The sequence below is a fragment of the Liolophura sinensis genome, chromosome 12 (assembly GCF_032854445.1).
Source record: "Liolophura sinensis isolate JHLJ2023 chromosome 12, CUHK_Ljap_v2, whole genome shotgun sequence".
Lineage (NCBI taxonomy): Eukaryota > Metazoa > Mollusca > Polyplacophora > Chitonida > Chitonidae > Liolophura > Liolophura sinensis.
In genome coordinates this window covers 1,226,891-1,241,922 of record NC_088306.1, presented here as the reverse complement: position 1 = coordinate 1,241,922, position 15,032 = coordinate 1,226,891, and the positions used below count along the sequence as shown (strand labels likewise).

Genomic DNA, 15,032 nt, shown 5'->3' with positions numbered 1-15,032 from the left:
ACTTGTCACATTATTTTTTAAAGTTTTTTACGCTGTTCCAGAAAAGTTGCCTTCCTTGATGTCAAATTTGCTTCCTTTGACATCACATCAGGGTTTCCATGTCTTCACAGGCATTGCATTGAAACTGCTGAAGAATTTGTTTCTCAGGACACCTCAGTTATACCCATGTAATAATCATTAATGGTGTAATGTTACAAATGTGCTGTGTAAATCTTTTTCTTTCCTCCGATATCACTGTTCATAGTTTCTTGGTGACTGATTAACAAAATTTAACTGGTGTTGCCATTTTTCCAATATAATGTTCTTTGAAAACCTCTTGCCTTCCATCAAAATGGTCTGCATGTCAGGTGGAAGAATGTGTTAGTAACTCGCCCAATGTTGTTGGTTTACACTGGGCACTTCGGTTTCCCTCAACAATATAACTAACCATCAGTGCATAAGTGGAAATTCTTGTGTACAACATTAAACAACAATCAAATAACTGTTTGTGAACCATGTTACCAGCTCTATTCTATAAGTCTTTCATCACATATTTTTGACATTTCAATCTAGTTTGTCTTAGAACTAAAGTGCTTAGCTCTTCGATCATCTTTATTGTTTCGTTTGACATCATTTCAGCCTTAGCAGACAATGACAACCTATGCCTATTCCCCGCGGCCTCAGTCACACGTAGGTTACAGCCCATATTCAGGGATGGGGTATCAGGAAGGTTACGCCCCCGGTAACATTGCCGGGGCCCCACCTAGCGTGGCATTCAGGAAAAGAATGGAGCGTATTGATTGGAGGAAAATAGCCTCGGTGGATGTGGATCAGATAGCGAGGAATATGGACTTCAACGCTTTACAGGAAAACATCACCAACATCACCTTCTGCAATATTGAGGCTGAATTAGTAAGTCAGAGGGGTGGTTTTATCTGATTGGTTTGTTTTGGGAAAAAGAAAGTGGTTATTTATTGGAAAAAAAACCCCCCAGGCATGAAAGTTTTCAGGATTTATTCAGAATCAGTGGGGGGTTTTTTTGACTGAATCAAAATCTAGTATCCTGGTAAATTCCGTAAAATTTATTAAATTTGTACTTAATTTGACGAAACAGCTCTGCTTTCATCTCTGATTGAAAGGACAACTGCTGTGACACATGTATAATGAAGGGTATCAGAACTATAACACCTGAAGCATGCCTGAAAATTATGAAAGTCAGATAATCCATTTTCTATTCCTTGGAAATGTTTAATTAATGGCCAGTGAATTTGGAAAATGGTGGTACTTGGTTGATTTATGTTGACAGCCATATTAAGCTGAAATGTGACATAATCTGGCCGGGGCACAAGTCTGCATATAGGTGTTTGACATTTTGGAAAACACACTCATGGAGAAAATTTAATCTTCACTGGCTGTTAAGATACTAATTCTGTCACATGCCTGTTATCATGAGGGAGAAAGGATAATGAGCTGCCTGGGCACACGTGTACCACGAGCATAGTCCTCATTTTATCCTCACTAAATCCTAACATACTATTCGGTCACATGCATGTCTTCACAGTAAGAGGGAGAGAGGATAATGAGCTGTGTATACATGCAGGACTTCCTGCCCAGTACACTGGACAAGAAGGCAGCCTAATTGGCCAATATTTACTCAACAGGATCAGACGTTGTGGCAATCTCTTAATTCAGCATGTTTTAGGTGTCCTGTGAATATTAAATGCGTCATTTAAGCCTCATCAAAGTCAGAAAATCAAAAAGTGTCTGCATTGTGTTAATTGGGATTTATATTTAATGTTGGATCTCAAACAAAAGAGTCCTATGGTGCACAGAACACATAGTGTCAGGTACCCTTCAGCAGACACCATTAAATTCTTCCTGTAGAAATTCAACATAGGCGCGGGTGAAAGTCACGAGTAATCCATCCATTAACTAAACTGTCGTCTTCCCTTACAGTTAAAGAGATATCAAGGTAGAAAGACTTCTGAGGAAAAAAAGATTAGTGATTATAAGAAATGGTGGTAGGTCAGCATTGAGTACATACATGTACATATAATAGTAATTCAGTTTCACTTATTGCCCTCCAACCATTGTCTTGTCTTATTTCTCTTCAGGATTTAAGAAATGTGGACCCGAATTTCACCAAACTGTTCAAACTTGCTCAGCTGACTATTGAGTACTTATTGGTAAGTGCGCTTAGAGTTAAAAAATGTGAAACAATATCTTACTGTTAAAAGGTGTTCGAAAAAAGTGCCGTATAAAAACGCATGGCTAGTGAAAAACAGCAGCATCCATATGTGTACATTTGAATAAAATATCAGACTTGTGATGTCGGAAATATCTTCCATGCCATAAGTCCAGTTTCTGTACTCTTCTCCCATATACATTCTGTTCTCTTTGTGGGGAAGCCGTGGCCAAGTGGTTAGCGTAGAACAGTGACCTAGGAGCCTCAGTCTCTGGTCTCATAGACGTCTCAGGGGGAAGATCTAACAGCAACCTGTGCATGGTCGTGGGTTTTTCTCAGTCGAGGGACTCTGCTTGGTTTCCTCAAGCTGCCATTGTAGAAGTTAAATAGTCTTGTGTAAGGTGTAAAACTCAAACCAAATAATAAAATGTATCTATTGTCTTCATCGTTCAGCACTCTCAGGACTACTTGGCTGGTGTAGTTACCTCCCTTGAAGAGAAGCTGAAAACAACACAGCAGGTAAGGTGCTATATCTGTCATAGGTGTCTAGAGTATGTACGAGTTTGATGAAATTAAAAAAAGTTCATGCAGTTATGATCATTATTATTTGAAACCCCTAAATTGTATGGTGTCCTGCATTACATGTAATTTCTACTGTAATCTTTTTCCGTTTATAATGTGACCTCATAATGAGCTTGAAATTAAAGCAAAGTAGCTCCGAATATTGAAGTCGTATTATTAGTCTGTCTGAATAATAATAATAATATGACTTTAATGTTCGGAGTTACCTTCTTTCTATTTTATGCAAAGTAGATCTGTGGAACGACTTGTTAATGAGCTTGGACAGGAATGTTTAAGATGGTGTCGGTGTCATTCTGCCAGGCGTTTGCTAGGTCCCCATGGAGAAAGTATGTTTGTAATGTGTCATGGTGCCGGCATTTGCAAGGTCCTCATGGAGAAAGTATGTTTGTAATGTGTCATGGTGCCAGGCATTTGCTAGCTCCCCATGGAGAAAGTATGTTTGTAATGTGTCATGGTGCCGGCATTTGCAAGGTCCTCATGGAGAAAGTATGTTTGTAATGTGTCATGGTGCCAGGCATTTGCTAGGTCCCCATGGAGAAAGTATGTCTGTAATGTGTCATGGTGCCGGCATTTGCAAGGTCCTCATGGAGAAAGTATGTTTGTAATGTGTCATGCTGCCAGGCGTTTGCTAGGTCCCCATGGAGAAAGTATGTTTGTAATGTGTCATGCTGCCGGGCGTTTGCTAGGTCCCCATGGAGAAAGTATGTTTGTAATGTCTCATGCTGCCGGGCGTTTGCTAGGTCCCCATGGAGAAAGTATGTTTGTAATGTGTCATGGTGTCGGCATTTGCAAGGTCCCCATGGAGAAAGTATGTTTGTAATGTGTCATGGTGCCGGCATTTGCAAGGTCCTCATGGAGAAAGTATGTTTGTAATGTGTCATGGTGCCAGGCATTAGCTAGGTCCCCATGGAGAAAGTATGTTTGTAATGTCTCGTTCTGCCAGGCATTTGCTAGGTGCCCCTGGAGAAAGTATGTTTGTAATGTCTCATGCTGCCGGGTGTTTGCTAGGTCCCCATGGAGAAAGTATGTTTGTAATGTGTCATGGTGCCGGCATTTGCAAGGTCCTCATGGAGAAAGTATGTTTGTAATGTGTCATGGTGCCAGGCGTTTGCTAGGTCCCCATGGAGAAAGTATGTTTGTAATGTGTCATGCTGCCGGGCGTTTGCTAGGTCCCCATGGAGAAAGTATGTTTGTAATGTCTCATGCTGCCGGGCGTTTGCTAGGTCCCCATGGAGAAAGTATGTTTGTAATGTGTCATGGTGTCGGCATTTGCAAGGTCCCCATGGAGAAAGTATGTTTGTAATGTGTCATGGTGCCGGCATTTGCAAGGTCCTCATGGAGAAAGTATGTTTGTAATGTCTCATGCTGCCGGGTGTTTGCTAGGTCCCCATGGAGAAAGTATGTTTGTAATGTCTCATGCTGCCAGGCGTTTGCTAGGTCCCCATGGAGAAAGTATGTTTGTAATGTCTCATGCTGCCGGGTGTTTGCTAGGTTCCCATGGAGAAAGTATGTTTGTAATGTCTCATGCTGCCAGGCGTTTGCTAGGTCCCCATGGAGAAAGTATGTTTGTAACGTCTCATGTTGCCAGGCGTTTGCTAGGTCCCCATGGAGAAAGTATATTTGTAATGTCTCATGCGGCCAGGCGTTTGCTAGGTCCCCATGGAGAAAGCATATTTGTAACATTGGTGTCATGGATTGATCCATCCTCAGGAACATGAGCAGATGACGACACGCTTGGAGCAGCAACAGAAGGAACTCACTGAGGTGAAGAAAGAAAGCCACAAGAGGAAGAAGATGCTAGCTGCACAACAACAACTGTTACAGGGCGGTTCCAGTAGTTATAACAAGGTAGCGTTTATGAATAAAGTGCTTTGGTAGCCTAATGGGTACAGCGTCTGCCTCAAAGCTGGGGCACCTGGGATCAAATCTGGGTGGGATCATTAATATTTAGCCACATATACTTACGTTACTTAATGCTGCAAACATTTAAGTGTTCATTTCATTTGTTTCCACGTGTTAAATACTTTGTAATTATTAGTGCTACGATGAATTATTATTATAACATGAATCTAGAAGGCCTTTGGGTGGAACATTTGTAAACTGATCAAGCATCCTTTGTTAAAAGATGATGTCATTATTATTCTTAAGACACAGGATATCTGTCCTCCCCAACATAGCTGGCAGCCAGTCATACAGTTACTTTTACCAGTTACAAAGGATCAGAAAATTTGTAGTGGTCATGTATTAAGTCCTAACTAATCCTCATGGAATTTATGGATATCAAGTTTATACAGCTTCCTAACTTTGCCAATATATCTCTTTTGCTTTTTCCCATTTGTCTCATTTCTTCAGTGCCCTTACTGCTCCAAGGCATTCCTGAATGCTTCATTCCTCCAAGCTCACATTGTACGTCGTCATGGAGATTCAGCCAGCCCTAGCCAATCACCACAGTCGCCTGCACGCCTGAACACCGCTCTGGAGAAAGAGCTACTAGAGATCAAAGAGAGGCTGAAGATGACGGAGACGCTGCTACAGTCAGAGAGGAGTAAAGCCAAGCGAGAACTCTTCACAGAAAAGGTAAGAATGGTATTCTTTCATTAATTATTCATGTGCATCTGCAGGCTTAATATTCCGCTCAATGAAGTGTTAAATTAATAAATATCTTAAATACTTTTCAACTTCCTTTATATACACCATTTTATCACTCACTCCTGAACCATTACATCAGACATTATTTTATGACTCACTCCATTACATCTGCACTACTTTGTGACTCACTCCATTACATCTTCACTACTTTGTGACTCACTCCATTACATCTTCACTACTTTGTGACTCTCAGTTACTTCCAACACTGTTTTGTGATTAGAATGTCTAACACTGTTTTGTAAACTCACTCATTACATCTGTCCTACTTTCTGACTCACTCCATTACATCTGCACTACTTTGCGACTCTCAATTGCTTCTAACACTGTTTTGTGATTAGAATGTCTAACACTGTTTTGTAAACTCACTCTTTACATCTACCCTACTTTCTGACTCACTCCATTACATCTGCATTACTGTGTGACTCACTCCATTACATCTGCACTACTTTGTGACTCACTCCATTACATCTGCATTACTGTGTGACTCACTCATTACATCTGCGTTACTGTGTGACTCACTCCATTACATCTGCACTACTTTGTGACTCACTCCATTACATCTGCATTACTGTGTGACTGACTCCATTACATCTGCATTACTGTGTGACGCACTCCATTACATCTGCATTACTGTGTGACTCACTCCATTACATCTGCATTGTTTTGTGAAATCACTGTACCTACACTACACACTGCACACATCTGTTTAAGAGAGCCTGAAATGATGTTGTTGTTCTCAGAATGTTACAAATGTGTACAATCAAGAGAACAAGGAGAACTTAGTGGAGAGCTTCCATGTGACGGAGAAGCCAGAGCTGAGCAGAGAACAACTGGTGAGTTATCACTAGAACATCAACGCCACACCTCTTCCACTCATCAAGAGAAATAAATAAATAAATAAATAAGAAAATACAAAATAAATTTGATTCATTCACAAATTCTAAGAAAAACCATAACACCAGATAAACCAGTAAATGAATTAAATGTTAAATTTATGACTTGAATTGAATTATTGTGGCGGACTTGTTTGTGAATTTCATTTTTTTCATAATGTTTGAAAACCAGCCCAGTATGTTTTGTATGAGTTATGAATTTCATGATTCTGATTGCCCACATGTTTCTGTGCAACAGCTGCTTCAGACATTGTCTGGTTCTGATAAAATTGTGTGTACAAGTTCAAAAACTAGCTTATGTAATCCAAGCTTTTATTTTCCATATTAAACGTGGGATATACAGGTAAATTCTCTAAATAGGCTTGTTTCAACAGCATTTGATGAACGTAGAAATACACATACAGTTTATTATAGTTTGAGTAAGCCCGTTTTTGGCAGGCACCAGGAGATTCACACTACATGCTCACTGTTTTCAATGAACTTCGTCTTCAGTCAGAACTCGAAAAGATGAAGAAAGTATTGATGACAGAATTAAAAGAGATGAATGAGAAATATCAGGCCTCCCAGAATGCATTGTCACAAATGGAGCAAAAATATGGTAAGATTTTTAACTTCAGTGCTGTTCCCCCTGCATTAAATTGCTTGGCTTTCCACTTGAAGTTGTTGATTTTTTTTATCTTAATGTTAAAGTAGCTTTAAAATTTACTACTTTTTGTGATATATTGGGGTTTTTTTTGTGTAAAACGGCACTAAAGAACTGTTTTTCTTTCATAGTTTGAAGTAGGACAGTTCTGTGCATTTTGGCATTTCTCTTTCGTAGTTGGAAATAGCACAGTTCTGTGCATTTTGGTATTGAGCGTCAACCTGGATGACATAGTTTGTTATTCACTCCGCCATGACGGGCGTATTTCATGGATTTTGATTTGCTTGTTTTGTCTCCCAGGCCGTCGTTCTCACCTGGGTGAGTTGCGTGATGATGAAGATGATCACGAGTTGCTACGGCAACAGAGGGAGGAGCTGGCCATGCTGAAAGAACAGCTTCACAAACAGGTAAACTGGCAGAGGATCCTGCTTTAAAGTGTTAGGGAAGGTAATTCTTCTCCCAAGTTTTCACTAAAGGAGATGGATATTGATTCATGTGTGTCTGTCCAGCCGACACGCTTCTGTGCTGTGACTTCTCCAGTACTGTACACGCTTCTGTGCTGTGACTTCTCCAGTACTGTACACGCTTCTGTGCTGTGACTTCTCCAGAACTGTACACGCTTCTGTGCTGTGACTTCTCCAGAACTGTACACGCTTCTGTGCTGTGACTTCTCCAGTACTGTACATGCTTCTGTGCTGTGACTTCTCCAGTACTGTACATGCTTCTGTGCTGTGACTTCTCCAGTACTGTACATGCGTCTGTGCTGTGACTTCTCCAGTTCTGTACACGCTTCTGTGCTGTGACTTCTCCAGTTCTGTACACGCTTCTGTGCTGTGACTTCTCCAGTACTGTACATGCTTCTGTGCTGTGACTTCTCCAGTTCTGTACATGCTTCTGTGCTGTGACTTCTCCAGTACTGTACACGCTTCTGTGCTGTGACTTCTCCAGTACTGTACACGCTTCTGTGCTTTGACTTCTCCAGAACTGTACATGCTTCTGTGCTGTGACTTCTCCAGTACTGTACACGCTTCTGTGCTGTGACTTCTCCAGTTCTGTACATGCGTCTGTGCTGTGACTTCTCCAGTTCTGTACACGCTTCTGTGCTGTGACTTCTCCAGTTCTGTACACGCTTCTGTGCTGTGACTTCTCCAATTCTGTACACAGTTCTGTGTTGTGACTTCTCCAGTAGTGTAAAATTTTGTGTGAAGCTTCACTTTAGAGAACCTCAGATCAAGTTCAAAAAACTAGCCCAATCCATGCTTATTTAAAGATTGATGTGGCGCTGATTTGCCAGTAATTTGTTTTTTTTTTTGTTTTTTTTTGATAAAATTATGTGTACTTATTTGTGTAACTTGTGTATCCTGATATCAAGTTTCAACACCAGTTTGATCCATTCATAAGTTCTGCATATTTGGCGTGAGATAGTAAGTTAACTTTTGTTCACATTTGTTTGATTGTGTTCATTATCATTGTTTTCTGTTATTTTTGAAACTAGACGGCAAAGACAGACATGACCTTGAATACAAAGTTGAAAAAACAGGACAGGAAATGGGAGAAGAAAGTGCAGATGATGTCAGTGGAACATGCTAACGAGTTGTCAAGGGTGAGAAAAACATGCGGGTTTTCAGACACATACAAATATGTACAGATACAGATATTTTGGAGGTATTCTAATTTATTCTGCTTCCAGCTAAGAGGAAACTATTCCGATAACATTGCTGCTGTCTTGGTTTGTGATACTAAGTCCTTTTTCTGATTGAAAGTTGATAAAAATTAAAGCTGATGCCTGGAGCATATACATCTACCATTGTGAGTTACGAAAGAAACAGCCTGAAATGTGTTTTGTGTTTTGAATGCAAATGATTACAGTTCTTGTATTTGCAGCCATGCAGAAAGAAAGTCATATTTGGTAACCTTCTGTCATGTTGGTTTCAGCTGAATACAGCCATGTTGTCATGTTGGTTTCAGCTGAATACAGCCATGTTGCCATGTTTGATTTCGGCAAATTATAGCGTTATTGTAATGTTTGGTTTCAGCTGAATGTAGCCATGTTGTCTTGTTTGTTAGCCATGTTTTTATGTTGGTTTGCGCTGAATGCAGCGATGTTTTCATGTTTGGTTTGAGCTGATTACGGTGCTGTTGTAATGTTTGGTTTCAGCTGAATGTAGCCATGTTGTCTTGTTTGTTAGCCATGTTTTTATGTTGGTTTGCGCTGAATGCAGCGATGTTTTCATTTTTGGTTTCAGCTGATTACGACACTATAGTAATGTTTGGTTTCAGCGTATTACAGCCTTGTTGTCATGTTTGGTTTCAGCTGAATGTAGCCATGTTATCATGTCTGTTAACCATGTTGTCATCTTTGGTTTCAGCTGAATGTAGCCGTGATGTCTTGTCTGTTAACCATGTTTTCATGTTTGGTTTTAGCAGAATGCAGCCATGTTGTCATGTTTGATTTCAGCATATTGTAGCGTTATTGTAATGTTTGGTTTCAGTCTGTTACAGCCTTGTTGTCATGTTAGTTTCAGCTGATTACAGCCGTGTTGTGATGCTTGGTTTCAGCCGATTACAGCCATGTTGTAATGTTTTGTTTCAGCTGAATGTAGCCATGTTGTCGTGTCTGTTAACCATGTTTTCATGTTTGGTTTCAGCTGATTACAGCCATGTTGTCATGTTTGGTTTCAGCTGAATGCAGCCCTGGAGAAAAGTGTGAAGGCTCTGGAGAGGAACCAGCATCAGGCTCAGAAGGCTGATGTACAACAGCTCCTGAAGGTACGTGGTTAGGTCACCAACCTGCCAATACTGTGACATCTCGCTAACTTCTTAGGGTGTCTGCTTCAGGAAAAACAATCAGCAGCATTTTTTCTTTAGTAGATAATGATGTTACTATATGTTAATGTCACTTATGTTGATTAATTTCTGTCTGATTTTGGTCCATTCTTTGATTAATGGAGGAGTCATTTGGTGAAGGACACAAGGCCATTGGTTTCTGTTGCGTAAGTGAAATACTCTTAAATAATAACAAAACAAAGAGTCAAATGAATTAACAAGTAAGTGAATGACATTTTTTTTTATTGCACTTTTCATGTGAAGATAGTTTACAGTGAATGGTGTGTTTTTTCAAAAAAAAAATCATTGTTTTTGGGTTTTTTTTTCTTTACTTCAGGAAACAAAGGAAAAAGAAAAACTGCTAAAAGCTGAATCCAACAGACAGGTAGGTAGAAGTTAAATCAGGAGAAGTAAATAGAGTGCCTTTTGGCTTGTCACATTCTCCCAACAAGATTTCTGAGTGCAAGACATTGACTTTTTACATGGTCTTGCAGGTCTTTTGAATTTTTTATCTTTTTTTTAAAAACATAAAAATGTTGAAGAAATACAAACATACAACATACAAACTGTTATTCCTCAACCATTGTTCATGTTAACAGGGTGATTTAATAAGTTATGTTGTTGCTTGCCCAAGATTTATTTTGTTTTTTTTTTTTATATTTGAATCTCTGAAGCTGATCATCTTTGGCAGTGTATATTTGTGATCTCTGTGAACAGATTTGCATGGTGTATACAAATGAATTAATTTCTGTCCTGTTATGTTTTCAGGTGGCGAGAGAGAAAGAGAGGCTAGTTAAAAGTGAACCTAGACCAGTAAGTGATTTCGACATATTCATCTTTGTTGTGACCTCAAAGTGATGGTCATATGTTTTCCTTGGAAGATGAGTGTAGCTCGGATATGACTGAAATAATGCTGAAATCAGTGTTTGATCACCAGCTGACATGGAAGCACTCATCCATTCTGCATCGTGTGGACAACGGCCTAACATAATCTGTCTGATGTCATATGGTTTGTTTTATCTGAAGATGACTCTGCTTAAGATTTTGTAGTAAATATCTGTGGAAACATGACTGTAATAGGTCTAAGAATTTGCCCCCCAAAAGTACTTTTTTTAAGGGCAAATAAATGTCATAAAATACCACTTTTGGTGGTGAAACATGCCTTTGTCCAGTAGATAATCTTACATGTGCCTTCCAAACAAACCTCAGAACACCATTCTACCATCAATGGAACTCTCTAGATCGGCCAAAATGTGCAGCTTATCTAGTTATATCAGATTATGATAGGTCTACACTGCTCCCTCGAAATAATGCGCTCATGCAGACAATGAAAATCAAATCCTGACAAGGGAGATAATTTGTAATGGCTGAAATAAGCAGAATTCTGAATGTGACTGATGACAGTTGTACAGTATGGTACAAAAATATACACAAGAATTTCAGGTACTTGCGTTGATTGAGTTAGCCGGTTTAATAAAACAATGGCAATTATAAAAATTTCTTGCATGTCTCTCAATAACGTCTTGAAATAATGGAACATTATCACATGTAAAGTGATTTACCATTGCTTTATTAGCGAATCGAGAGTGTGATTCTCGAGAAAGGCGAACTTTTGACCCGCATGACAAGAATTCTTTACTTTTCTATGGAATAATGTATTTTGGAGAGGACAAACCTTAATCCGCCTTGACTGCGTAAGAAAACAAAGATGGCGTTGGCATTTTTTTACATCACTCGGCTGGTGACAACAGAGCTGTCACTCAAAATAAACACAAAGGAGAATTCTTACCAAGTCATCGTAGTTCGAGCAAAGGTCACTTCACAATACATATATTTTCATTTTTGTTTACATAACAGCTGAACAGATTGATAATATTTTGCAACCAAATTCCCACTGGTTACGCAGGCAGGCAGGCAAGCTGGCAAGCTTCATGGCAATTTGAAAGAAACATAACCTGTGAGGATATTAGCATTTTTATTCTGCACTGACGATCTCTTCACATTTCGGTGTTTTGGTAAATGCGCTGGAAACTAAATGCACCAAACGGACTATGCCACATACTAGGAGAATTCATAATTATGCGCAGAATGTTGTGCCACCAAATTACCTAAAAAAGGTCATGCTGGTGTACAACTATTGAATTTCATCATTGAAGCTTTACGTTTTAGAAAATAAAAGTAAACAATTTAGAGTCAAGGGCAGCGTCATAGGTGGAGAGCTTTAATAGCACCCAACAAGCGTGAAGGGAAGCAATTCAGCTGAAACCATGTTTGTCCCTGAACTCCCACTCGAGCATGTCTCATTGTTTACCCAGGTAGGATGAGATCCTCACAGATTCTGAGCACAATTTTTATTTGTCATATTACGAATTTACGTTAATAAAAACTTGATATACATTCAGACCTGACGCCTAGATGCCTAGAGACGTACTTGTGACAACATTTTGATACTGGTACAAAAAAAAAACAAAACATGGGGGACACAACACCATGGCGTTAATTCCGATTTCGCGGTTAATTGATCTGCGTAAAGTGGAATGTGTGGGGGAGAACCCCTTGGAACAAATGTGAGTTCATCGAGCACCAGGACTAATATTTTAACATTGTATCTTTTCACATGAACTTTAAGGCAAATACGGTAGTAATCCGTTTTCATTGAATTTTATTGATGGATTTTTTTATGATCAGAGCACCTCGGCAATAAAGGCTAGCAGATCAACTGGGCTGTCCTCCAGCCATTCGCACACTGACATTGACCCGTTCCCAGATGATGACACAGAGGAGAGCGATGAGGAAGAAGAAGGTCTGCACAGCCCGCTGGGCACCGGCGGCTCCCTGGGGCACACGGGCGGGTGCGGCTTTTGTATTATCACCTTAGTTCTTCTATCTCGTGTGTTAATACGTGTACTTCATGTCACATGCAATTTTACCACTAATTTTACTCCCAATATCCTAAAGGGGTAAAATATATACTGGAATCACTGTGACAGTTTGTCTGTTGAGAAGTCACATGATACAGTGGGACTGTTTTTACTTTTATTGACTAAAGAGTTCGAAATTAAAACTCCTCATTCGGAAAGACTTGCCAGTGACTTGTCTTCTCACTCAATCACTTACAAACCCGTCTCTTTTTTACTCTCAGAACCACAGGAGAGTTCTCCACCCAGAGAAGTAACCGTCTGTTAGAACAACTCCGTCAGGACCCTTTCCATTCTGAAGGCCATGAGGGAAGAGCTGGTGATTATTTTGGATGAACAGCTGGAGAGGAAGGGAATACCTCAGGTGAGAAAATAAGATCTGTGTCAATCAGAGTTGCCAGTTTTAAGACCTCCAGCTTGGTGAAATTGTTCAAATCCTGTTGTTTCTGCACTCAGCTGTTTTGTCAAACTCGGCCAAGGATAGGGAATTTGTAGATTCGGCCGATTGGGTGTGGTGACAGTAAGCGCTAAAACTGACTGCCTTCGTATAAGTGAAAAATTCTTGGGTGTGGCGTAAAACAACAATGAAATAAATAAATAAAGCTCTGCATGTAATTTTGATCACAAGATCACACTTCAACAAGTGGCTAGTTTTGACCACAACAAATGGCTAGTTATGATCACAACAAATGGCTATTTTTGACCTCTACAAATGGCTGTTTTTGACCACAACAAATGGCTATTTTTGACCACAACAATTGGCTAGTTATGATCACAACAATTGGCTATTTTTGACCACAACAAATGGCTTATCACAACAAATGGCTTATCACAACAAATGGCTAGTTTTGACCACAACAAATGGCTAGTTTTGACCACAACAATTGGCTATTTTTGACAACAATAAATGGCTAGTTTTTGACCACAACAAATGTCTAGTTTTGACCCACAACAAATGGCTAGCTTTGACCACAATAAATGGCTTATCACAACAAATGGCTTATCACAACAAATGGCTATTTTTGACCACAACAACTGGCTATTTTTGACAACAACAATTGGCTATTTTTGACCACAACAATTGGCTAGTTATGATCACAACAAATGGCTATTTTTGACCACAATAAATGGCTTATCACAACAAATGGCTAGTTTTGACCACTACAAATGGCTAGTTTTGACCACAACAAATGTCTAGTTTTGACCACAATAAATGGCTAGTTTTTACCACAACAAATGACTAGTTTTGACCACTACAAATGTCTAGTTTTGACCACAACAAATGTCTAGTTTTGGCCACAATAAATGTCTAGTTTTGACCACAACAAATGGCTAGTTTTGACCACTACAAATGGCTAGTTTTGACCACAGTAAATGTCTAGTTTTGGCCACAATAAATGTCTAGTTATGACCACAACAAACGGCTATTTTTGACCACTACAAATGGCTAGTTTTGACCACAACAAATGTCTAGTTTTGGCCACAATAAATGTCTAGTTATGACCACAACAAACGGCTATTTTTGACCACTACAAATGGCTAGTTTTGACCACAACAAATGTCTAGTTTTGGCCACAATAAATGTCTAGTTATGACCACAACAAACGGCTAGTTTTGACCACTACAAATGGCTAGTTTTGACCACTACAAATGGCTAGTTATGACCACAACAAATGGCTATTTTTGACCACTACAAACGGCTAGTTTTGACCACAACAAATGTCTAGTTTTGGCCACAATAAATGTCTAGATATGACTCCAAACAAACGGCTATTTTTGACCACTACAAATGGCTAGTTTTGACCACTACAAATGGCTAGTTATGACCACAACAAATGGCTATTTTTGACAACTACAAACGGCTAGTTTTGACCACTACAAATGGCTAGTTTTGACCACAGTAAATGGCTAGTTATGACCACAACAAAAGGCTAGTTTTGACCACTACAAATGGCTAGTTTTGACCACAGTAAATGGCTAGTTATGACCACAACAAATGGCTAGTTTTGACCACAACAAATGGCTAGCTTTGACCCCAACAAATGGCTAGTTTTGATCACAACGAATGTCTAGCTTTGACCACAACAAATGGCTAGTTATGATCACAACAAATGGCTAGTTTTGACCACAGTAAGTGAATGGCTAGTTATGTTCACAGTAATTGGTTAGTTTTGGCCACAGTAAATGGCTAGTTTTGCCCACAACAAATGGCTAGTTTTGACCTCAGTAACTGAATGGCTAGTTATGTTCACAGTAAATTGTTAGTTTTGGCCACAACAAATGGCTAGTTATGATCACAGTAAATGGGTAGTTTTGACCGCAGTAAATGGCTAGGTTTGACCACAACAAATGGCTAG

General features: G+C 39.5%; 1 protein-coding gene across 1 annotated transcript in view; it reads left to right on the top strand.

Moving 5' to 3' along the window:
• LOC135479310 (cilium assembly protein DZIP1L-like) overlaps positions 1-15,032 on the top strand; it is a 36,401-nt gene that overhangs the window by 722 nt on the left and 20,647 nt on the right. The window contains 15 exon segments of the mRNA XM_064759133.1: positions 619-891; positions 2,094-2,165; positions 2,618-2,683; positions 4,457-4,594; positions 5,099-5,323; positions 6,136-6,228; positions 6,781-6,886; positions 7,232-7,338; positions 8,427-8,534; positions 9,614-9,700; positions 10,095-10,142; positions 10,526-10,570; positions 12,446-12,609; positions 12,900-12,966; positions 12,968-13,039. Coding sequence (XP_064615203.1) covers positions 631-891; positions 2,094-2,165; positions 2,618-2,683; positions 4,457-4,594; positions 5,099-5,323; positions 6,136-6,228; positions 6,781-6,886; positions 7,232-7,338; positions 8,427-8,534; positions 9,614-9,700; positions 10,095-10,142; positions 10,526-10,570; positions 12,446-12,609; positions 12,900-12,966; positions 12,968-13,039 — 1,659 coding nt within the window. The 5' untranslated portion in view covers positions 619-630.